The 25,193-nt window shown below is 47.0% G+C and overlaps 1 protein-coding gene across 1 annotated transcript; it reads left to right on the top strand.

Annotated features, from left to right (window-relative positions):
• Positions 1 to 9,971: 9,971 nt before the first annotated feature.
• LOC117554694 (ras GTPase-activating protein nGAP-like) lies at positions 9,972 to 22,511 on the top strand (the record flags this gene model as incomplete). The annotated part of the gene is made up of 10 exons (XM_034229170.1): positions 9,972 to 10,171; positions 10,599 to 10,838; positions 11,350 to 11,551; positions 12,587 to 12,759; positions 13,595 to 13,608; positions 13,755 to 15,109; positions 15,236 to 15,367; positions 15,781 to 15,983; positions 19,455 to 19,542; positions 21,765 to 22,511. Coding segments are annotated over 10 exons (2,775 nt in total), but the record flags the coding sequence as incomplete, so codon positions are not given.
• Positions 22,512 to 25,193: the final 2,682 nt, after the last annotated feature.

Genomic DNA, 25,193 nt, shown 5'->3' with positions numbered 1-25,193 from the left:
GTCACTCTTTAGTGTCCCCTGGTCTCCCAGCTGTGTGCGTCACTCTTTAGTGTCCCCTGGTCTCCCAGGTGTGTGAATCACTCTTTAGTGTCCCCCGGTCTTCCAGCTGTGTGTGTCACTCTTTAGTGTCCCCTGGTCTCCCAGCTGTGTGCATCACTCTTTAGTGTCCCCTGGTCTCCCAGGTGTGTGAATCACTCTTTAGTGTCCCCCGGTCTTCCAGCTGTGTGTGTCACTCTTTAGTGTCCCCTGGTCTCCCAGCTGTGTGAATCACTCTTTAGTGTCCCCCGGTCTTCCAGCTGTGTGTGTCACTCTTTAGTGTCCCCTGGTCTCCCAGCTGTGTGCGTCACTCTTTAGTGTCCCCTGGTCTCCAGCTGTGTGCGTCACTCTTTAGTGTCCCCTGGTCTCCAGCTGGGTGCGTCACTCTTTAGTGTCCCCCGGTCTCCAGCTGTGTGCGTCACTCTTTAGTGTCCCCCGGTCTCCAGCTGTGTGCGTCACTCTTTAGTGTCCCCTGGTCTCCAGCTGTGTGCGTCACTCTTTAGTGTCCCCTGGGCTGCTTCTCAGGTCGGTTAAATGGATTCCTTGCGTCCCTCACTTGCGTCGTTTCCCTGCGTCTAGTCCCTCCCTCCAGGGAAGCAAGGAGGGACGCAAGGAAACCACGAGAAGCAGGAAATGAGTTTTAAGAGCAATGGGACGTCCTTTCCTCCGGAGCGTCACGTGAAGCGACGTCCGTTTGTGATGACGCTGCACAGCTGATCGTCTGACAGCAGCTCTGTCCCCGTTATTTCCACACACCCCCCCCCCGCCTCTGTTAGCATACATTTACTGACACACACATTTGTATCATCTGTTGTAGACCCAAATACATGAAATAAAATAAGAAGTCATTCTCAAAAAAGATAAACGCCATTCTTAAAATGTATAAACGAAAAAAGCGATCATGAAAATGTTTCCAATAAATGAATAAAAAAATGTTTGACCACTTTGTTGTTCACATATTTCACATATTTGTAACTAAATGAAACATGAATTGAAACAAAACACGGTATAAACTGAGGAGTGAGTCTCGTGAGGTTCAAGTGTTTTCTTCACTCCGCTGGGAAACTGCTCTCATGTGAAGAAGCATCAGATCAGTGCGATCAGTGCATCCACTGCTTCGTCCAATCAGTGAGCGATACACAGTAAGGGGGCGGGGTGAGTATCTGAGGATTTCATCAGAGGATGGTCTGGTGGTTCCTCGGTTATCGCTCTTCGCTCCTCGATCCTCGCTCCTCGATCCTCGATCCTCCGGCAGAAATAAGAGCCATGGGACGGTACTCAAGATGGCGCAGACAAATCAACTTCCGGTGAGACCGAGGAGCGAGGAGCGAGGAAATGAAAATAGTCGACCTGAGAAGCAGCCCAGGGGCCCAGTCCAATAGTCCATTTAGCTTGAACCTTCCTAACCGAGTGAAATGACCCGGAAGTCCCTCAGTGGCAGCCATGATAAGTGCCGTTCCAATTCTCCAAATGAAAGGAAAGGAGGTTTCAAACTTCCTTTATAACCGCCTTTAGCTTAGGAACCACTGGACCTCCCTCACCGAAAGGAGAGGAGAAAATGCTGCCCCACAATGCATTGCAGCCGCAGCATTTGACGTCACTCAACAGTCGGCCGTTCACGGATACAAACGATAATGGGAGAAATGATATCATGAAAGTTACGGTGCTCATTAAGCTAAACGTATGTGGTAAGTTGCCAAAGTGCTTTGTTCTGAACGTTCATCAGTATTATAATCACAGAGAGAAATATGAACGTTAGTTTTTACTGAAATGATCAAATAAAGTCAACATCTCACAGTCTTTACTGAGCTGTGTGGGGTTTGTTCCACTTGTAAAAGATGTTTGAATGGTGATATACACAGTGATAGATGTTAAGGACTAACGTTTATAATAAATACATCTGTATTGATTTAAGATCTTTTCATCAATCATACGTATTGGGATCATTTGTATTAATGAGGACCGGAGGGAGAGGGGGACGAGCAGAAGCTTCACTTTCCTTTGTATTTCAATTCCAGCTTTGGTCCTGAAGAATCTGTTTCTCTGTTGTCCACGTTCATAAAGCATAAAGCAGCAGCGTCAGAGCACAGAGTCTCTAGATGAGTTCACAGGAGTCCCTCGTTCTTATTGAACATCCATGTTGTAGTCCGCTGTATAGAGAACTGTAGTTTCCATAGTTTCCCCACAGCAGCAGACGCACATTCAGGACGTCCGCTGGCGCATCAGAAACACGTGGGATAGTGAAAGTGCAGTCGATTCTCTAAAGTACCGCAGTCTCGTCTCCTAAGTCCTTTTGAATTCTCCTATCCACTATCCCTTAACCCCGTGACCTTTCACTCAGAGGTCAAGGCATAGGAGATAGGGTTAGAACTTAGGAGCTGATTTTTGGATTATCGGAACGCAACCCTGGTCTCCAGCTGTGTGCATCACTCTTTAGTGTCCCCTGGTCTCCAGCTGTGTGCATCACTCTTTAGTGTCCCCTGGTCTCCAGCTGTGTGCGTCACTCTTTAGTGTCCTCTGGTCTCCAGCTGTGTGCGTCACTCTTTAGTGTCCCCTGGTCTCCAGCTGTGTGCGTCACTCTTTAGTGTCCCCTGGTCTCCAGCTGTGTGCGTCACTCTTTAGTGTCCCCTGGTCTCTAGCTGTGTGCGTCACTCTTTAGTGTCCCCTGGTCTCCCAGCTGTGTGTGTCACTCTTTAGTGTCCCCTGGTCTCCAGCGGTGTGCATCACTCTTTAGTGTCCCCTGGTCTCCAGCTGTGTGCGTCACTCTTTAGTGTCCCCTGGTCTCTAGCTGTGTGCGTCACTCTTTAGTGTCCCCTGGTCTCCCAGCTGTGTGCGTCACTCTTTAGTGTCCCCTGGTCTCCCAGCTGTGTGTGTCACTCTTTAGTGTCCCCTGGTCTCCAGCTGTGTGCGTCACTCTTTAGTGTCCCCTGGTCTCCAGCTGTGTGTGTCACTCTTTAGTGTCCCCTGGTCTCCAGCTGTGTGTGTCACTCTTTAGTGTCCCCTGGTCTCCAGCTGTGTGCGTCACTCTTTAGTGTCCTCTGGTCTCCAGCTGTGTGCGTCACTCTTTAGTGTCCCCTGGTCTCCCAGCTGTGTGTGTCACTCTTTAGTGTCCCCTGGTCTCCAGCGGTGTGCATCACTCTTTAGTGTCCCCTGGTCTCCAGCTGTGTGTGTCACTCTTTAGTGTCCCCTGGTCTCCAGCTGTGTGTGTCACTCTTTAGTGTCCCCTGGTCTCCAGCTGTGTGCGTCACTCTTTAGTGTCCCTGGTCTCTAGCTGTGTGCGTCACTCTTTAGTGTCCCCTGGTCTCCCAGCTGTGTGCGTCACTCTTTAGTGTCCCCTGGTCTCCCAGCTGTGTGTGTCACTCTTTAGTGTCCCCTGGTCTCCAGCGGTGTGCATCACTCTTTAGTGTCCCCTGGTCTCCAGCTGTGTGTGTCACTCTTTAGTGTCCCCTGGTCTCCAGCTGTGTGTGTCACTCTTTAGTGTCCCCTGGTCTCCAGCTGTGTGCGTCACTCTTTAGTGTCCCCTGGTCTCCAGCTGTGTGCGTCACTCTTTAGTGTCCCCTGGTCTCCAGCTGTGTGCGTCACTCTTTAGTGTCCCCTGGTCTCCAGCTGTGTGCGTCACTCTTTAGTGTCCCCTGGTCTCCAGCGGTGTGCATCACTCTTTAGTGTCCCCTGGTCTCCAGCTGTGTGCGTAACTCTTTAGTGTCCCCTGGTCTCCAGCTGTGTGCGTAACTCTTTAGTGTCCCCTGGTCTCCAGCTGTGTGCGTCACTCTTTAGTGTCCCCCGGTCTCCCAGCTGTGTGCGTCACTCTTTAGTGTCCCCTGGTCTCCAGCTGTGTGCGTCAGTCTTTAGTGTCCCCCGGTCTTCCAGCTGTGTGCATCACTCTTTAGTGTCCCCCGGTCTTCCAGCTGTGTGCATCACTCTTTAGTGTCCCCCGGTCTTCCAGCTGTGTGCATCACTCTTTAGTGTCCCCTGGTCTCCAGCTGTGTGCGTCACTCTTTCGTGTCCCCTGGTCTCCCAGCTGTGTGCGTCACTCTTTCGTGTCCCCTGGTCTCCCAGCTGTGTGCGTTACTCTTTAGTGTCCCCCGGTCTCCCAGCTGTGTGCGTCACTCTTTAGTGTCCCCTGGTCTCCCAGCTGTGTGCGTCACTCTTTAGTGTCCCCTGGTCTTCCAGCTGTGTGTGTCACTCTTTAGTGTCCCCTGGTCTCCCAGCTGTGTGCATCACTCTTTAGTGTCCCCTGGTCTCCAGCTGTGTGCGTCACTCTTTAGTGTCCCCCGGTCTTCCAGCTGTGTGTGTCACTCTTTAGTGTCCCCTGGTCTCCCAGCTGTGTGCATCACTCTTTAGTGTCCCCTGGTCTCCAGCTGTGTGCGTCACTCTTTAGTGTCCCCCGGTCTCCAGCTGTGTGCGTCACTCTTTAGTGTCCCCCGGTCTCCAGCTGTGTGCGTCACTCTTTAGTGTCCCCTGGTCTCCAGCTGTGTGCGTCACTCTTTAGTGTCCCCTGGTCTCCCAGCTGTGTGTGTCACTCTTTAGTGTCCCCTGGTCTCCAGCGGTGTGCATCACTCTTTAGTGTCCCCTGGTCTCCCAGCTGTGTGCGTTACTCTTTAGTGTCCCCTGGTCTCCCAGCTGTGTGTGTCACTCTTTAGTGTCCCCTGGTCTCCAGCGGTGTGCATCACTCTTTAGTGTCCCCTGGTCTCCCAGCTGTGTGTGTCACTCTTTAGTGTCCCCTGGTCTCCAGCGGTGTGCGTCACTCTTTAGTGTCCCCTGGTCTCCCAGCTGTGTGTGTCACTCTTTAGTGTCCCCTGGTCTCCAGCGGTGTGCATCACTCTTTAGTGTCCCCTGGTCTCCAGCTGTGTGCGTCACTCTTTAGTGTCCCCTGGTCTCCCAGCTGTGTGTGTCACTCTTTAGTGTCCCCTGGTCTCCAGCGGTGTGCATCACTCTTTAGTGTCCCCTGGTCTCCAGCTGTGTGCGTCACTCTTTAGTGTCCCCTGGGCTGCTTCTCAGGTCGATTAAATGAAATCCTTGCGTCCCTCACTTGCGTCGTTTCCCTGCCTCTAGTCCCTCCCACCAGGGAAGCAAGGAGGGATGCAAGGAAACCACGAGAAGCAGGAAATGAGTTTTAAGAGTAATGGGACGTCCTTTCCTCCGGAGCGTCACGTGAAGCGACGTCCGTTTGTGATGACGCTGCACAGCTGATCGTCTGACAGCAGCTCTGTCCCCGTTATTTCCACACACCCCCCCCCCCCCGCCTCTGTTAGCATACATTTACTGACACACACATTTGTATCATCTGTTGTAGACCCAAATACATGAAATAAAATAAGAACTCATTCTCAAAAAAGATAAACGCCATTCTTAAAATGTATAAACGAAAAAAGCGATCATGAAAATGTTTCCAATAAATGAATAAAAAAATGTTTGACCACTTTGTTGTTCACATATTTCACATATTTGTAACTAAATGAAACATGAATTGAAACAAAACACGGTATAAACTGAGGAGTGAGTCTCGTGAGGTTCATGTGTTTTCTTCACTCCGCTGGGAAACTGCTCTCATGTGAAGAAGCATCAGATCAGTGCATCCACTGCTTCGTCCAATCAGTGAGCGATACACAGTAAGGGGGCGGGGCGAGTATCTGAGGATTTCATCAGAGGATGGTCTGGTGGTTCCTCGGTTATCGCTCTTCGCTCCTCGATCCTCGCTCCTCGATCCTCGATCCTCCGGCAGAAATAAGAGCCATGGGACGGTACTCAAGATGGCGCAGACAAATCAACTTCCGGTGAGACCGAGGAGCGAGGAGCGAGGAAATGAAAATAGTCGACCTGAGAAGCAGCCCAGGGGCCCAGTCCAATAGTCCATTTAGCTTGAACCTTCCTAACCGAGTGAAATGACCCGGAAGTCCCTCAGTGGCAGCCATGATAAGTGCCGTTCCAATTCTCCAAATGAAAGGAAAGGAGGTTTCAAACTTCCTTTATAACCGCCTTTAGCTTAGGAACCACTGGACCTCCCTCACCGAAAGGAGAGGAGAAAATGCTGCCCCACAATGCATTGCAGCCGCAGCATTTGACGTCACTCAACAGTCGGCCGTTCACGGACACAACCGATAATGGGAGAAATGATATCATGAAAGTTACGGTGCTCATTAAGCTAAACGTAGGTGGTAAGTTGCCAAAGTGCTTTGTTCTGAACGTTCATCAGTATTATAATCACAGAGAGAAATATGAACGTTAGTTTTTACTGAAATGATCAAATAAAGTCAACATCTCACAGTCTTTACTGAGCTGTGTGGTTTGTTCAACTTGTAAAAGATGTTTGAATGGTGATATACACAGTGATAGATGTTAAGGACTAACGTTTATAATAAATACATCTGTATTGATTTAAGATCTTTTCATCAATCATACGTATTGGGATCATTTGTATTAATGTGGACCGGAGGGAGAGGGGGACGAGCAGAAGCTTCACTTTCCTTTGTATTTCAATTCCAGCTTTGGTCCTGAAGAATCTGTTTCTCTGTTGTCCCCGTTCATAAAGCATAAAGCAGCAGCGTCAGAGCACAGAGTCTCTAGATGAGTTCACAGGAGTCCCTCGTTCTTATTGAACATCCATGTTGTAGTCCGCTGTATAGAGAACTGTAGTCTCCATAGTTTCCCCACAGCAGCAGACGCTCATTCAGGACGTCCGCTGGCGCATCAGAAACACGTGGGATAGTGAAAGTGCAGTCGATTCTCTAAAGTACCGCAGTCTCTTCTCCTAAGTCCTTTTGAATTCTCCTATCCACTATCCCTTAACCCCGTGACCTTTCACTCAGAGGTCAAGGAATAGGAGATAGGGTTAGAACTTAGGAGCTAATTTTAGGATTATCGGAACGCAACCCTGGTCTCCAGCTGTGTGCGTCACTCTTTAGTGTCCTCTGGTCTCCAGCTGTGTGCGTCACTCTTTAGTGTCCCCTGGTCTCCAGCTGTGTGCGTCACTCTTTAGTGTCCTCTGGTCTCCAGCTGTGTGCGTCACTCTTTAGTGTCCCCTGGTCTCCAGCTGTGTGCGTCACTCTTTAGTGTCCCCTGGTCTCCAGCTGTGTGCATCACTCTTTAGTGTCCCCTGGTCCCCCAGCTGTGTGCGTCACTCTTTAGTGTCCCCTGGTCTCCAGCTGTGTGCGTCACTCTTTAGTGTCCCCTGGTCTCCAGCTGTGTGCATCACTCTTTAGTGTCCCCTGGTCCCCCAGCTGTGTGCGTCACTCTTTAGTGTCCCCTGGTCTCCAGCTGTGTGCGTCACTCTTTAGTGTCCCCTGGTCTCCAGCTGTGTGCGTCACTCTTTAGTGTCCCCTGGTCTCCAGCTGTGTGCATCACTCTTTAGTGTCCCCTGGTCTCCCAGCTGTGTGCGTCACTCTTTAGTGTCCCCTGGTCTCCAGCTGTGTGTGTCACTCTTTAGTGTCCCCTGGTCTCCAGCTGTGTGCGTCACTCTTTAGTGTCCCCTGGTCTCCAGCTGTGTGCGTCACTCTTTAGTGTCCCCTGGTCTCCAGCTGTGTGTGTCACTCTTTAGTGTCCCCTGGTCTCCAGCTGTGTGCGTCACTCTTTAGTGTCCCCTGGTCTCCAGCTGTGTGCGTCACTCTTTAGTGTCCCCTGGTCTCCAGCTGTGTGCGTCACTCTTTAGTGTCCCCTGGTCTCCAGCTGTGTGCGTCACTCTTTAGTGTCCCCTGGTCTCCAGCTGTGTGCGTCACTCTTTAGTGTCCCCTGGTCTCCAGCTGTGTGCGTCACTCTTTAGTGTCCCCTGGTCTCCAGCTGTGTGCTGGAGATGTTTCTTCATGAGGAACATTTGGCTTCATCACGTCGACCCTTCATCAGATTTAAAGTCTTTGTTCATTATTTTTAGGGACTAAAATTAGATCTCATGATGTCTTCTCTCCTCCTGTTTGAACGAACTGAAAACATCTCAGAGTTTAAATCTCCTCAGAGAAGACAGACCCAGGAGACGTGCTGCCATCAGGCTTCAGAACTCAGGCTATTATTAGCAGCAACACAAACATTCCTGTTTTATGTATTTATAGTTCTGCGTCTGGAAATAGAAACTACTCTGCTGTGTTCTATTTTTGACAGGACTTATTGTAGACTCGTTAAAGCGACTCGTTAAAGCGACTCGTTGTTAAAGCGACTCGTTGTTAGAGCGACTCGTTGTTAGAGCGACTCGTTGTTAAAGCGACTCGTTATTAAAGCGACTCGTTGTTAGAGCGACTCGTTGGTAGAGCGACTCGTTGTTAAAGCGACTCGTTGTTAAAGCGACTCGTTGTTAAAGCGACTCGTTGGTAGAGCGACTCGTTGGTAGAGCGACTCGTTGGTAGAGCGACTCGTTGGTAGAGCGACTCATTGTTAAAGCGACTCGTTGTTAAAGCGACTCGTTGGTAGAGCGACTCGTTGGTAGAGCGACTCGTTGGTAGAGCGACTCGTTGGTAGAGCGACTCGTTGTTAAAGCGACTCGTTGTTAAAGCGACTCGTTGTTAGAGCGACTCGTTGTTAGAGCGACTCGTTGTTAAAGCGACTCGTTGTTAGAGCGACTCGTTAGAGCGACTCGTTGTTAAAGCGACTCGTTGGTAGAGCGACTCGTTGGTAGAGCGACTCGTTGTTAAAGCGACTCGTTGGTAGAGCGACTCGTTGGTAGAGCGACTCGTTGGTAGAGCGACTCGTTGTTAAAGCGACTCGTTGTTAAAGCGACTCGTTGTTAGAGCGACTCGTTGTTAGAGCGACTCGTTGTTAGAGCGACTCGTTGTTAGAGCGACTCGTTGTTAGAGCGACTCGTTGTTAAAGCGACTCGTTGTTAGAGCGACTCATTGTTAGAGCGACTCGTTAGAGCGACTCGTTGTTAGAGCGACTCATTGTTAGAGCGACTCGTTGTTAGAGCGACTCGTTGTTAGAGCGACTCATTGTTAGAGCGACTCGTTAGAGCGACTCGTTAGAGAAGCTCGTTCTTAGAGCGACTCGTTAGTGCGACTCATTAGAGCGACTATTTAGTAGGGATCGACCGATATGGCTTTTTCAAGGCCGATACCGATTATTAGTAATCAAGGAGACCGATAACCGATATTTGGAACCGATATACATTTGTAGTAAAATCAGAAAATCTTTGTGTCAAAATGTAGAATAACACAAACTTCTATGAAATGCCTTTTTATGTTTAATGAACTTTTCAACATCTTAACACTGGTTTCCTCTCTGTGACCCTGAGTAAATGAAGTTCAAATAAAAACTACTAAAACTTGTTCTGAACTTCTGATATTTGAGTCTCACTCATTTAGTAGTCCCAATTCAGCAGCACCAGAATGTGGTGCTGAGAGCAGAGTTGCTGCGCGGCTCCACTAGCAGCCGTCCCAGTCGTCCCAGTTTGTCCCCGGTCCCTGGGAAACTGGGAAACTGTTAGAATTGGATCATAAGATCGTGGTGTTTGTGCATCATAGGGGATTGGGATGTTTATTGAACATCGGCTTCGGAACACCGCTCAGCGCTGCTGCTGCTTGCCTCTGTCTGTGTCTGCGTTCTTCGCGAAAATCTTCAGTGTTGATTGACACTTCAGTAATAGCCTATCAGATAGCGCTGTGGGCGGGACATTGCTCATGTACACAGAGTGGTGACTGCAGCCAGAGAAACGGCCGCATCAGAGCCAACGTCGTATCGGCAATTTGATTAAAAAACGGCCGATACCGATAATCTGTAAAATGCGGAATATCGGTCGACCCCTACTATTTAGCAACTGTATACATCTTCAGCGTCCATGAGTACGCCAGTGAAACGTATTTAAAATCTGTGTGTGTGTGTGTGTGTGTGTGTGTGTGTGTGTGTGTGTGTGTGTGTGTGTGTGTGTGTGTGTGTGTGTGTGTGTGTGTGTGTGTGTGTGTGTGTGTGTGTGTGTGTGTGTGTGTGTGTGTGTGTGTGTGTGTGTGTGTGTGTGTGTGTGTGTGTGTGTGTGTGTGTGTGTGTGTGTGTGTGTGTGTGTGTGTGTGTGTGTAGGGGAGTTCATCAGGGCTCTCTATGAGTCAGACGAGGTGTGTGAGGTGGATCCGAGTCGCTGCAGCAGCTCTGAGCTCGCTGAACATCAGAGCAACCTGAAGATGTGCTGCGAGCTGGCCTTCTGCAAGATCATCAACTCATACTGGTACACACACTCACACACACGTGCACACACACACGCACACACACACACACACACTCTGCTCTTTGTCTCCTTGTCTCCTCAGTGTGTTTCCTGAGTGTGTCTCTCTCAGTGTGCTCCTTGTCTCCTTGTCTCCTCAGTGTGTCTCTCTCAGTGTGCTCCTTGTCTCCTTGTCTCCTCAGTGTGTCTCTCTCAGTGTGCTCCTTGTCTCCTTGTCTCCTCAGTGTGTCTCTCTCAGTGTGCTCCTTGTCTCCTCAGTGTGTCTCTCTCAGTGTGCTCTTTGTCTCCTTGTCTCCTCAGTGTGTTCCCTCTCCTTGTCTCCTCAGTGTGTTTCCTCTACTTGTCTCCTCAGTGTGTTTCCTCTCCTTGTCTCCTCAGTGTGTTTCCTCTCCTTGTCTCCTCAGTGTGTCTCCTCTCCTTGTCTCCTCAGTGTGTTCCCTCGGGAGCTGAAGGAGGTGTTCTCTTCGTGGCGGCAGCAGTGTGAGGCGCGCGGCCACCAGCAGGACATCAGCCAGCGTCTGATCAGCGCCTCGCTCTTCCTGCGCTTCCTGTGTCCCGCCATCATGTCTCCCTCTCTGTTCGGCCTGATGCAGGAGTACCCCGACGACCGCACCTCGCGCACCCTCACCCTCATCGCTAAGGTCATCCAGAACCTCGCCAACTTCACCAAGTGAGTCCGTCTGCAATCAAGCTATTGTCAACATATGCTATTTATCTCAACGTATGTCATAACGATGTGTTGTCTTGTGTAACCATTAGCCAATCAGCAACCAAGGTAACCCCCCCCCCCCCTCTTATCACCTGAATCTCCTCTAGAGCTCCATTGAGTTCTTTGTAACCAAATGTCTCTCAGAGGGGCGTGGGGAGGGGCTCCTTATTTTCATCTAAAGTAACAGACAGAGAATCAGCACTTTGGAAACAGGGCTGAAACAGAGGGGATTATGGGTAATGCTGCCATGATCTGTTTGGTGTTTCAGCCAATCAGAGACAGGTTCTGGATATATCTGAGACCTTTAAGACATAGGAGGTAGGATAATGAACTCTGTGTGTGTGTGTGTGTGTGTGTGTGTGTGTGTGTGTGTGTGTGTGTGTGTGTGTGTGTGTGTGTGTGTGTGTGTGTGTGTGTGTGTTGTGTGTGTGTGTGTGTGTGTGTGTGTGTGTGTGTGTGTGTGTGTGTGCAGGTTTGGAAACAAGGAGGAGTACATGGCCTTCATGAACGACTTCCTGGAGCACGAGTGGGCGGGGATGATACGTTTCCTGTCTGAGATCTCCAACCCTGAGACGCTGTCCAACACGCCGGGGTTCGAGGGGTACATCGACCTCGGAAGAGAGCTGTCGGTGCTGCACGGGCTGCTGTGGGAGGTGGTGTCCCAGCTGGACAAGGTCAGTGTGTGTGTGTGTGTGTGTGTGTGTGTGTGTGTGTGTGTGTGTGTGTGGTGTGTGTGTGTGTGTGGTGTGTGTGTGTGTGTGTGTGTGTGTGTGTGTGTGTGTGTGTGGTGTGTGTGTGTGTGTGGTGTGTGTGTGTGTTGTGTGTGTGTGTGTGTGTGTGTGTGTGTGTGTGGTGTGGTGTGTGTGTGTGTGTGTGTGTGTGTGTGTGTGTGTGTGTGTGTGTGTGTGTGTGTGTGTGTGTGTGTGTGTTTGTGTATGATGTACATCTCTGATGATGTAACATGAATGTAGCACCTCAGTTCATCTCACCACTTTAACACTGCCTGGCTGAACTTCACAGCATGTCCCCCCTCCTAACCCGTCCCCACTCCTAACCCGTCCCCACTCCTAACCCGTCCCCACTCCTAACCCGTCCCCACTCCTAACCTGTCCCGCCTCCTAACCTGCCCCCCCTCCTAACCCGTCCCCACTCCTAACCCGTCCCCACTCCTAACCCGTCCCCACTCCTAACCTGTCCCGCCTCCTAACCTGCCCCCCCTCCTAACCCGTCCCCACTCCTAACCTGTCCCCACTCCTAACCTGTCCCCACTCCTAACCTGTCCCTCCTCCTAACCTGCCCCCCCTCCTAACCCTTCCCCCTCCTAACCCGTCCCCACTCCTAACCTGTCCCGCCTCCTAACCCGTCCCCCCTCCTAACCCGTCCCCACTCCTACCTCGTCCCCCCTCCTAACCCGTCCCCCCCCCTCCTGCTGTGTTTTTGTTCAGTAGAAGCATGTCGTTGTAGTTTTTGATTTTCCATTAAGTTTCCCCTTATGTTTTTTCTTTCCCTCCTTCTGTTCACTTCCTGTCTGGCCGACTCTCTGTTCCGCTGTCCCTCCACCACCAATGCATCCTGGTGCTTCCACACACACACACACACACACACACACACACACACACACACACACACACACACACACACACACACACACACACACATATACACACACAAACACTCGACAACCCCAGGGTGAAAATTCCTTCCTGCAGGCCACCGTAGCGAAGCTGGGCCCGCTGCCGAGGATTCTGGGAGATATTTCCCGCTGCCTGGCCTCTCCTGTTCCTCAGCAGCAGATCAGACGCTTCCAGGACCAAAACTCAGGCAACCTGAGCGGCAGCCTCTCCTCCGGCCTGCAGCGCATCTTTGAGGACCCCAACGACAGGTAACTGTTAGAGAACTCTCCCTGGTCCCCGGCTTGAGCTTCAGCCTCAGGATCCATGTATCTGTGATCCTCTCCAGAATGGAAGTAGTCATCACATACAGAGACTAGTTCCTGAACAGTGTCCTTCACATGCTGATATCCAAGAGAGGGAGTTACACAGTCACAAGATGGAGGAATAGAAAGCAGTATTCAATGTTTACTTCAGATTAGCTCCACGTCAGAAATGAGCATGCTTGATGTCTATCTCCATAGAAGCTGAATCATCATGTTAATCACATAGCTATTGTGGAGGAAACTTCTGTGTAGCAATGCAGTGGGAGTCACCGACTCATGAAGGAGACACGGGACGAGCAGGAGTTCTGATGTCAAACACTGATATTTAATACAAGCATCGGCCGGAGAAATTCACATCACAAGTCACACAGTGAAAGGTTCTGACTGCACGGGTGGTGTCCGTAAATCTGATCAGCCTCGCATCTTGGTAGACCCTTTAACTAGTTTACAGAGAGTCAAATCCACATATTGGGGATGGGCGTAAACACATCTGCAGACACAGGAGATGTCTCTCACGTCTCTGAAAACCCCCACAGGCCATAAACCCTAGTATCAACATACGACTGCATCAACACATTCCTTACGGAAGATTAGAAGCAGTGATGGTCGTAAATGTCAACACACAAAATAAGGTTAAATGTCTAGGAGTAAAGACAAAATGAATCCCTAACAGCTATCATATGCCTCAAACAGTCCTGATGCTCTTCTAGGTAATCACACATCCTGTCATGTTCTCAGCTACAGTTGGGATACCTTTGTTATCATGTTGCTCTCATGTCAGCCCTAGAATGATCAGTTTGGTATTTTGAGCAAAACACTTCGTAGACATGTAATACACGTATACATCTAAGAACTATAATATATGCCTACAAATAGTATAATATGAGACCTTCAACTACAGATAGGTTAACCTCTGACCTCCCTCTCTTCTCTTCCTGCAGTCGAAGGGACCCCCCCCCCCCTGCAGCTTCCTGTCTCTGATCTGATGGAGGGTCGCCCCCCCCCAAGCAGCAGTTTCTCAGACCCAGAGGATGGAGACCTTCTTCTGTTGCCGGGCGGACGCAGCATCTCCCTGGTGGACCTGCAGGACCTGGACCCCCCCCCAAACCGCCTCAGCAGGGGGGGGGGCTCGCAGGCCTCCATAGGACACGCCCCCCTCCTCGCTCACCCCCCGATCAAAGCCCCGCCCAGAGAGGCTCAGCCGCAGAGCGCGCCGCAGGCCAGGAGGCCGTTTCACCCGTCAATCAACCATCATCAGCTGCGCAGCCTGCAGCCAATCAGCTTCCAGAACCCCGTGTACCACCTCAGTAACCCGGGCAACCTGAGTAGCCCCGCCCACAGTCTGAGTAGCCCCGCCCACAGTCTGGCTAGCCCCGCCCACAGTGTTTGTAATCCTGCCCACAACACAAGTAGCCCTGCCCACAATACAAGTAACGCCGCCCACATTCTGGGTAACCCTATTAACCCCGCCCACGTTCTTTGTAACCCTGCCCACAACACAAGTAACCTCGCCCATATTCTGGGTAACCCTATTAATCCCGCCCACAGTCTGAATAGTCCCGCCCACAATATGAGTAATCAGAGTAACCCCGCCCACGTTCTTTGTAATCCTGCCCACAACATGAGTAGCCCCGCCCACAATATGAGTAACCAGAGTAACCCCGCCCATATTCTGGGTAACCCTATTAACCCCGCCCACAGTCTGAGTGGCCCCTCCCACAGCCTGATTAGCCCCGCCCATATTCTGAGTGGCCACAGCCTGTCCTCTCGCTCCGCCCACTCTCAGCTCCAGGACTCCAGCTCAGAGAACCTCAGCACGGAGAGTTCTCACAACAGCCGCACCTCGGACGACCTAGGCAGCCAGGCGGGTGTCAAAGGTCGCGCCCCCTCGAACAGCAGCAGCCTGGACGAATCGGGGTCGAGGGGCGGGGGTTCAACGCCGAGAAAACACGCCCCTCCTCAGCCCTCTGACCTCCCATTGGCCGTCGCTATCCCCCGTCAGAGCACCACAGCTGGCACCGCCCATATTGTGAAGGTGGAGCAGAGCAGAGGAGGGGGCGGAGCCAGGACGCCACGCTCGCTCCCACACAGCCAACCACTACGCAGCAGCCCCAACACAGAGCCCGCCCCCACGACAGGACACGCCCCCCAGACAGGACACGCCCCCACAACAGGACACGTCCCCACGCCAGGACTTGCCCCCACGACAGGACACGCCCCCCGGCAACCGGAGAGTGTAGCTCCGCCCCCGAGGAGCGCCGCCAAGCAGCCGCCGCAGGTACTGCAGCAACAAGAGGTAACAAAAAAAATGAAATGCTTTTTAATGTATGAAATGCTACTGACGACACTCTACTGTAGAGCAGGCAGAGGCACAGATGTAATTGTATTTATAAAAAGAATATATAATGAATTGAATGTCCAGGCGTCTCCGGTGGAGGTGATGTCTCCGGTGGAGCGGACGGCTGCCTGGGTGCTGAACAACGGACAATATGAAGAAGAAGAGGAGGAAGAGGAGGGGAAAAAGAGCAGGGAGGAGGGCAAGAACACCGAGAAGGTACCACACACACACACACACACACACACACACACACACACACACACACACACACACACACACACTCATATCTGATAAGACATTTAACGACTGAGTTTTTAGCATTTTTTACTCAAATTTTGGATCTGATCGAATAAAATAGAAACTTTTATTTATTTTTTAGTATAATTTGATCAGACATATACAAGGCTCAACTTTTTTATTAATATTATTTATTTATTTTTGAATTTGTGGATCTCGTTTTACCATTAGAAGAAAAAAAAAATCCTGTTCTTGGTTTTTATTCAGATTTTGAAATAGCAAACCTAGAAATTTGAAATTCACATGCATGATTTTTCAAAGTAAAGACTTGCTCCTATTGACGTCACCTTGCATGCTGCAGACCATTGACTAACAGAGAGTGTTCCCTGCAGTACGAGCAGGAGATCTCTCGTCTGAAGGAGCGTCTGCGGGGCTCGGGGCGCCGCCTGGAGGAGTACGAGCGCCGGCTGCTGGCTCAGGAGCAGCAGATGCAGAAGCTGCTGCAGGAGTACAAGCAGCGCCTGGAGGACAGCGAGGAGAAGCTGAGGAGGCAGCAGGAGGAGAAGGACAGCGAGATGAAGGGCATCATCTGCAGGTAGGACTGACTCCACCCGCCTGGGCTGCTGCGGCACGAGAAACAAACGCACCGATAAATGCTACTGATGCCTGATAACGCAGAGTAATCGAAAAACTCAACTTCTGCCACGCCTGAAACTCCTCCTGAGGGCAGAAAGAGATGTCCTGAGATCGTGATGTTTTTCACGTTCTCTAAACGTTTTGACCTTTTCAAAACTCTTTCACGACAATTTGGGAACAATTTAAGAAGGTTTTAATTACATTTCGGGTCACTTGATGGAAAATGTTAGGTATACTTTGAAGACACACACACTCACACACACACACACACACACACACATGCACACACACATACACACACACACACACACACACACACACACACACACACACACCATGTATGCATCACTTCAGGGGACATTACATTGACTTACATGCATTTCCTGGAGACTTATCCTAACCTTAACCATAACATGCCTAACCCTAACCAAGTCTTCACCCTAAAATTAATGATGCCCCTCATGGGGACCTCCATTTTGTCCCCATAAGGGAGGCGAGTCCCCACACGTGACTGTGTAAACAGATTTAGTTCCCCACAAGTATAGTAATGCTAGGCCACAGACGCACAGACACTCACACACACACTCTCACACACACACACTCTCTCACACACACACTCACACACACACACACGCTCTCTCACACACACACTCACACACACACACACACACTCACACACACACACACACACACACACACACACACACACACACACACACACACACACTCACACTCATATCTGATAAGACATTTAACAAGTTTTTAGCATTTTTTACTCAAATTTTCGGACCTGATCGGATAAAATATTAACTTTTATTTATTTGTTATTATAATTTGATCAGAGGCTCAACTTTTTTATTATTCATATTTATTTATTTTTGAATTCCTGGATCTCATTTTACCATTAGAACAAAACTAAAAATGTAAGAACGATTGGATGGTATCTTTGGGAACATTTGAGAGGGTTTGAAGAACACTTCGGGCCACTTGATAGAAAATGTTAAGGATACTTTGAAGTAGGGGTGGGCGATATTGAAAAATATAATATCACAATATTTTTCAAGCAATATCACGATAGACGATATTTATCACGATATTTTTTCATGTCGGTTATTATGGTTATTTTCAAGTTACTTAACAGAACAACCACCAGGTAACAACAACTAAAATAAAAAGGAGTCACAGACCAAAATACCATTTCAAGCTGGTTTTGATTCTGCAGTGAATCCCTGAATGAACAATTCAACAGGAATGTTGATATGGCTTCCTCAGTGTTCAAGTAGGTAGGCCTACACCCTACACAACAAACGTTAACACTGGTTTATTCACCAAGTAAAGTGCACTCTCTTGCTAAATAAAATAAAATATTCAAGGCACAGTTTCTCAGTATAACAATTAACTTTCTGTTTTAGGCAGCACTAGCAGTGATGTAACATCAATAAACACGAAAAGGAGAGTAAAACATAAAACATCAATGAGGAAAAGTCAGTGCCAAACAATTAAAATGTAAACTTTAGACTTTAAGTGCAATCAAAGACTTTAACATAACTGAACATCTGTTTCAAAAGGGAAAAACAATATAAGGGTCATTCCAGAATTGGAGGACAATTTTTCGACACCAACTTTTTTGAAAAATGAACCTTTTATTTTCTAATTTTCTTTAATCTATTCAGGAAAAACAGACAATAAACCATCAACAAAGTGATTAGCCCAGCTAGGCATCACATGTATATTTTCCAATGAAGAGTTACCCCTGCTACTCTAATTACAGTAACAGGGTTAAATCAATGCTACTGTGAGCTTTGACCTCAGGAAGTATTGCTAGATGTAGCATGTAATGCTACTTTCAAGGCAACGACACACTTGGATATCTAACGCAAGAAAGATCACTTTGAAATGAATATGCTTTATTCTGATCAGTAACAGGGCTGAGTGGTCAGAGTGCCACACTCTTTTAAGACTGACAAGATTGTAAAAATATGAAAAATGAAAGAGAGGACTTAGTTGTGGTCTACCCATGGCACTAGCACATGGCTTGCTGATGTCACTTCCTGTGTGTCATCTGACTTACAGTTTGTTCACTTCCTGTGCCAATCTAAAAAGGTTTGGGTAACAGGGTTGAACGCATGTTGAGGGACACACCTTCTGTGCAACATTACTGTTATTTAAAATATGTTTATGATTGAACAAATTGATTTCACCATTACAAGAGACATATATCAATAGAATAATACCAAAAGAAGTAAATACAATCCCTATTTTAAATGTTATATTTGACGCAAGTTGGTCACCAAGAAGCGGGGACAAGAGAAAAATGCCATTTAGGGGATGTTCGAGAGCTATTCGATCATTTAAATAATATTTTGAAACCACTTTTTCTACAACTTTATATACATTTTGTCTCAAGACAAGTATGTTTAACACAACAAGCGCATGTTTTAGCATTTTGGGCATGGATTATTAGATTTGTTATATGGGGACATGAAATGTCCTCCAACTCTGGAATGACCCATAAATACCTTATTATACTGTCTGAATCCTGACTAGACAGCTTGGTTTTTACTAACCGTTATCAGTATTTAGTTACTTCGGCATCATTTTGAAACGTGTATTACAATTAAATCACGGTAAAATAGGTTAATTTTGTCGTAGTTGGTTTCCACCACAGTATTTACATGGATATAAGCCCCGCCCCCTCTCCAGCGCGTCCTGTTTGAATGACAGGAGTAAACACAGCTGACAGCCGCGGTGAAACTCCAGCGGTTAGGGTGAGAATATTCGCATTGCGTCCGTTGTGAACGCAGCATGACGCAGTTCAGAAACCACTGTTTCGCTTTTAAAGCAACTTCGAGATGTTAACAGTATCAGGGGCACGCAGGCCATGGTGGCCGTAGGACGTACAATTATTTTCGGGGCCTCACAGCCAGACCGGCCGTCATGGCCGCCGTGAAAATCCTACCCTGGTGCACTATCACGATAGATATGATATCTCTGAAAAGGCATATTGTGGAGACCTAATATCGTCTCGACGATATATATCGTCATATCGCCCACCCCTACTTTGAAGACAACTTCTTTGAGTGAGTCTTCACCACATTTGTGGAGCTTTTGAAGGTCCTTCGATGAACAGTTTAACTCTATTTCTATTTTGGGGAATTATTTTAGAACAAAAAATGTAGGGAACTTTTGACATTTATTAGAATTCGTTAAGAATATTTTAGGAACATTTTGATTCTATTTTTTGGAACATTTGGGAACTTTATTTTCCAAAACCTTTAGGAACATTTTCAGGACATTCTGTCGTAATGAAACATCCATTAAATGACATTAAAAAAAATCTAAAATGTTTTTGTATTTATTATAAAATGTTCTGAAACGTTGTGAAGACCGTGTGGGAATTTTTGTTTCCTAAATATATTGTTTTTTTCAGACTGCTGGCGGTGGAGGAGGAGTTGAAGCGGGACCATGCAGAGATGCAGGCGGTGATCGAAGCAAAACAGAAAATCATCGACGCTCAGGTACAGGACATATCCTCTGAGACATGAAACCGTGTACTTAATGTTATCTGAAACTGTACAGGAAATAGTTTTTAGTTCTTGCTCTCTCATCGTCTCTTCACTGATTCCAGGTCAGTAATGGATGTGAGATTAACCAATCAGGCAAGTAGTGACTGAAGCCCGGCCCCTGCCCCCCACTCCCCACCCCCTCACGCTGTTTTCAGAGCGCCCACACCTGAGCAGCCAATCACAGAGCAGATACCTTTATTACCTAGCATCATATCAGATAAAATGTAAGCAGTGTAAACAACAGGTGAATAAAACACATTTTAGAACTTCAGGTCACCACCGCTAAGCTAAAGGAGGCTAATGTTGGGCTATAAAGGAACTACAGCACTGTCACATGACTTCACGTCACCACCGCTAAGCTAAAGGTGGCTAATGTTGGGCTATAAAGGAACTACAGCACGGTCACATGACTTCACGTCACCACCGCTAAGCTAAAGGTGGCTAATGTTGGGCTATAAAGGAACTACAGCACTGTCACATGACTTCACGTCACCACCGCTAAGCTAAAGGTGGCTAATGTTGGGCTATAAAGGAACTACAGCAAGGTCACATGACTTCACGTCACCAACGCTAAGCTAAAGGAGGCTAATGTTGGGCTATAAAGGAACTACAGCACGGTCACATGACTTCACGTCACCACCGCTAAGCTAAAGGTGGCTAATGTTGGGCTATAAAGGAACTACAGCACGGTCACATGACTTCACGTCACCACCGCTAAGCTAAAGGAGGCTAATGTTGGGCTATAAAGGAACTACAGCACGGTCACATGACTTCACGTCACCACCGCTAAGCTAAAGGAGGCTAATGTTGGGCTATAAAGGAACTACAGCACGATCACATGACTTCACGTCACCACCGCTAAACTAAAGGAGTCTAATGTTGGGCTATAAAGGAACTACAGCATGGTCACATGACTTCACGTAACCACCGCTAAGCTAAAGGTGGCTAATGTTGGGCTATAAAGGAACTACAGCACGATCACATGACTTCACGTCACCACCGCTAAACTAAAGGAGTCTAATGTTGGGCTATAAAGGAACTACAGCATGGTCACATGACTTCACGTCACCACCGCTAAGCTAAAGGAGGCTAATGTTGGGCTATAGAGGAACTACAGCACGGTCACATGACTTCACGGCACCACCGCTAAGCTAAAGGTGGCTAATGTTTGGCTATAAAGGAAGTACAACATGGTCACATGACTTCACGTAACCACCGCTAAGCTAAAGGTGGCTAATGTTGGGCTATAAAGGAACTACAGCACGATCACATGACTTCACGTCACCACCGCTAAACTAAAGGAGTCTAATGTTGGGCTATAAAGGAACTACAGCATGGTCACATGACTTCACGTCACCACCGCTAAGCTAAAGGTGGCTAATGTTGGGCGTGTAGACGTTTAGTCGTCTCATCTAGACACTTGTTAGCAACCTCCGTATTTACTGACGTATTGTATGTCGTAGAACAAACATCTCTTCAGCTTGTGTTAATCACAGACCTTATATCAAGCTAACAACCAAAAACACATTCAGAGAACCATTGACCTGCAGACCAGGGGACAGGAAGTGATGTCATGTCAGGGTTTCAGGACTCATAATGCTGAAATACGTCTTTGAAGCCGCTTCAGGTTAAACTCTCACATTGACTGTTTCTGGTGCTCGGCGCTCTGATTTGTTTTAATTCTGTTTGGCTGAAGCCCCTCCCCCTCACTCTTATTAATGGATTCTGTAACCAGGAAGTCGTGTGGATGCAGAGATGCCGTTTCACTTTCTGAGCCTAATTCTCACTTTTTCTCTTTGAGTTTTTTGGGCTGTTGTTGTCGTTGTTTATTTCCTGCTGCCACTCTCTGATTATGTTGGCTCGGAAACACATCTCAACCTTCCTCTCCGTCAAACTGAACCTAATTTAAAACAAAAGTTAAAGGTGTCAAGATAAAAACTAAATGTGTTTAATTTGTATTATTGTTATATATATTTTTTAATAATCAAATTCGTCTTTTTTCAGACCTCAGAGGAATTTAAACTCTTTGAATTAAACTTTAAATGTCTCACTTTGTGCTGCGATGTGTTTTCGCCCCTACAGTCAGCTCGTCACTGGATCACACAGCTGTCAATCTAACTTATTATCCCGCCCCCGCCCCCCCCCCCCTTTTTTTCCCATCTCTGTCCAATCAGGAGCGGCGGATCGACTCCCTGGACGCGGCGAACTCCCGTCTGATGGCGGCGCTGACGCAGGTGAAGGAGCGCTACAACACACCTAGCATCCACAACGGCCTGTCGCCCAGCAACCCCACCAAGCTGTCAATCACTGAGACCGGCGAGTTCAAGAACAGCAGCTGCTGATTGGCCGAGAGGGTGGGCGGCAAGAGGCGGGGCTTAGACTCTTAAAACAAGAGCAGAGACGGAATCTATAAATATGTGTGTAAATACTGAAGGCTGTGTGTGTGTGTGTGTGTGTGTGTGTGTGTGTGTGTGTGTGTGTGTGTGTGTGTGTGTGTGTGTGTGTGTGTGTGTGTGTGTGTGTGTGTGTGTGTGTGTGTGTGTGTGTGTGTGTGTGTGTGTGTGTGTGTGTGTGTGTGTGTGTGTGTGTGTGTGTGTGTGTGTGTGTGTGTGTGTGTGTGTGTGTGTGTGTGTGTGTGTGTGTCACAGAAGCACAGAGAGGAAGGAACAAAACCAAAAACTATAAACGCACTCCAGTTTTGTAACTGACTTTTTTAAATTTGTTTTTATTTGAATATTTTCTGGTTTTTGATTTTGAAGCTGAATTTTTTTCGAGTGGAGTTTTTTTTTTTTTTTTTTACCCGAGGAGTTTTGGGTTTTAATTTATTCTTCCACTGGTCTCCTTGTTGCTACTGAACCGACTCCTGTAGGATCACACCCTGCCTGCTGTCACTCTTTCACAATAAAAGCCTGAAAGTGTGAGTGTGTGTTCTCATGTCTGTCCACGGGAAATATTAAACATTACATTTCATAAATATCATATATATATAGGAGCGTCTTTAGATGTGTTAACGTTGAAGACCTCCGTGCTAACTCACCAATATTCAACATGTCATACATGTGTCTGTGGCGCAGCTTTCTTAATTGATTTTGCAACCAATATTTTAACAAAAGATAACAAATGTACTTCATTCACATTCTGACACACAATACTTAGGAAAGACTTTTAAAATAAGATTATTTGGGTGTAGATTAATCCACCCAACACTATATCCCAGTAGCTAATCCATGAGTGCGTTAACAGCAAATATGCAATTAAATCGGTCAGTCAATTAAAGTTCATTCTCCTCTTCATCAACTCTATATCACAGGTCTGAGATACTGAAGTGCTCAAACACCAAACAGACCATTCACTTTTCTCATGACATTTTAAATACACTATACTACCATTTCCTTCATATTTTAAAGGTCACCTATCGTGCTATTTGTAGGCAATAGCAGAGGTCTCAGATATATACAAATATATAAAAAACATGTCTATGAAGTGTTTTGCTCCAAACACCAAACAGATCATTCTAGCCACGCCTCATATCCCTCTATTTCATTTCCTGTTTCTAAAGTGATGATTTGGGGATAAAGCTTTAAAGAGGAGGGGTCTGAGCTCATGCGGGACCCGGCAGCTACTGTCTAAACTAAATGCTGCCATGATGAAACGCCATATCATGGATTATCAAGGATTCTCTCTGAAACAGTTTGGAGCTCAAAGGCTTTCTCTCTTGCCGGTTATACCACAAGGTGAGTTCCTTTTTACTTCCTGCTTCTTCACACACATGCTCTCCAGTACAGGTTAGCTCTGAGTGTTAGCGATGCTAATGTAAACACCGACCATATTACGTCCAAAACAGTCGGCATTGTTTCTGATAGCAACGTTTCTGATTGGGCCGTGGGTCCACATTTCAGATATTACTGTATGTCATATCGGACGCAAATCTGGATCAGCTCCGTTGTTCCCCGTTTTTAGAGATTTGGGTACGGAGGAAAAGAGAGAGGGTTTATTTCCTGACGCTGCGTGAGTTCCCTGACACACCGGGGACACATGTTGATGGAGAGAAGACATCACAAAGTGCATTTTGCATGATAGGTCCCCTTTAAACTTAACATACATTTACCTTTTTAATGATATTTTCAACACACCATACTATGACTTCTTCCATATTTCTGTCATATATACCATGAGTGTTTTAATATACTATTCTACAACTTTTTACATATTTTTCACCATAATACATATATTTTCGGCACGTGATACTATGGCTTTTTTTAAATTAAATTCGACAAACTATAACATAACTTTTTTTAATAAAAGTGTTTTCAACATATTTCAACTATGAATTAAAAATATTTTCTGACATAACTTTTTTATTGATACTATACTTTTACATTTTTAATATTTCAACATGATTTACTATACCTTGTTCCATATTTTTCGACATACTAACTATACCATTAGTGATTTCATGATATTTTCTACATACTATACGATGACTTATTATATTTATGAGAGACTTAATCCCAAACACATCAGAGCAAGACACCTTTATTTATTACAAGAACACACACCATCACCACCATCAGGATCACAGAGCCCCCCCACACACACACACACACACACACACACACACACACACACACACACACACACACACACACACACACACACACACACACACACACACACACAGCCTAACATTTTGATACACACTATTTCATATTTTCCAACACACTTTACAATCATTTTCTTTCATATTATTTTTTCTCAGAGTGATTTTCATATTTTTCTCCACACTAAACCACATTTTTATAATTGACTAATACATTCCTCCTCTCCACTCCATCTCATAATGTTAATTTTAATAAAATTACACTGTTGGCTCATTTCCATCGCAGGCCTCGCTCGACTTAACTCGACTTGGGTAGGCCTTGTTAGGCCCGGCTCACTTTAATGCTGCGCCTTTAATGCACTTCGCTTCGCTGCGAGTGGCGAAGTCACGCCCATCTACTTCCGGTCCATGGGACCTTATTTCAGAAAAATAATGTATTGAAGTCAATGGAGAGAGAAAGATTATCTTTCGATCCCGTTTGAATTGTGCCATGAATTACACATATGATGTTTGTCAATCTTAAAAAATCATTTCCATGTCCATACATACTTTTTTCGAAATAAGGTCCCATGGACCGGAAGGGGAGGGACTTCGCCACTCGATACGATCATTTCACTTTATGCTGCGCTTCCATTACAGTTTAGTATCTGTGGCAGTAACTATAGTAACGCAGTGTAGGCGGAGCCGTGACGTCATCTTCAATGCGAACCACAAAACCAACATCAGCCGTTAGCTGTTAGCACTCAGAGCTCACAGCTCTTCATATCTGTTCAGAAACTATACAAAAGTTAAACAAGTACAAACCACAGACTGCCTGTGTCATGGAGAATACAGTCGCTGGTTTATTTATGTCTGTATAGGCCGTTGCTGTGAGTGTGGGCGGTCGGAGCATATATAACGTTAGCTTAGCCAAGCTACATTCAGACAACACGCATTTTAAAAGGGTTTTCTCTGCCGTCTGTCTGCAGACTTGTCAAAGCATTAACTCATGGTTTTTACTAAC

Source organism: Gymnodraco acuticeps, unplaced genomic scaffold (assembly GCF_902827175.1).
Source record: "Gymnodraco acuticeps unplaced genomic scaffold, fGymAcu1.1, whole genome shotgun sequence".
NCBI lineage: Eukaryota > Metazoa > Chordata > Actinopteri > Perciformes > Bathydraconidae > Gymnodraco > Gymnodraco acuticeps.
The sequence above is the reverse complement of the archived record's forward strand: the minus strand, read 5'-3'. Positions and strand labels throughout refer to the sequence as shown.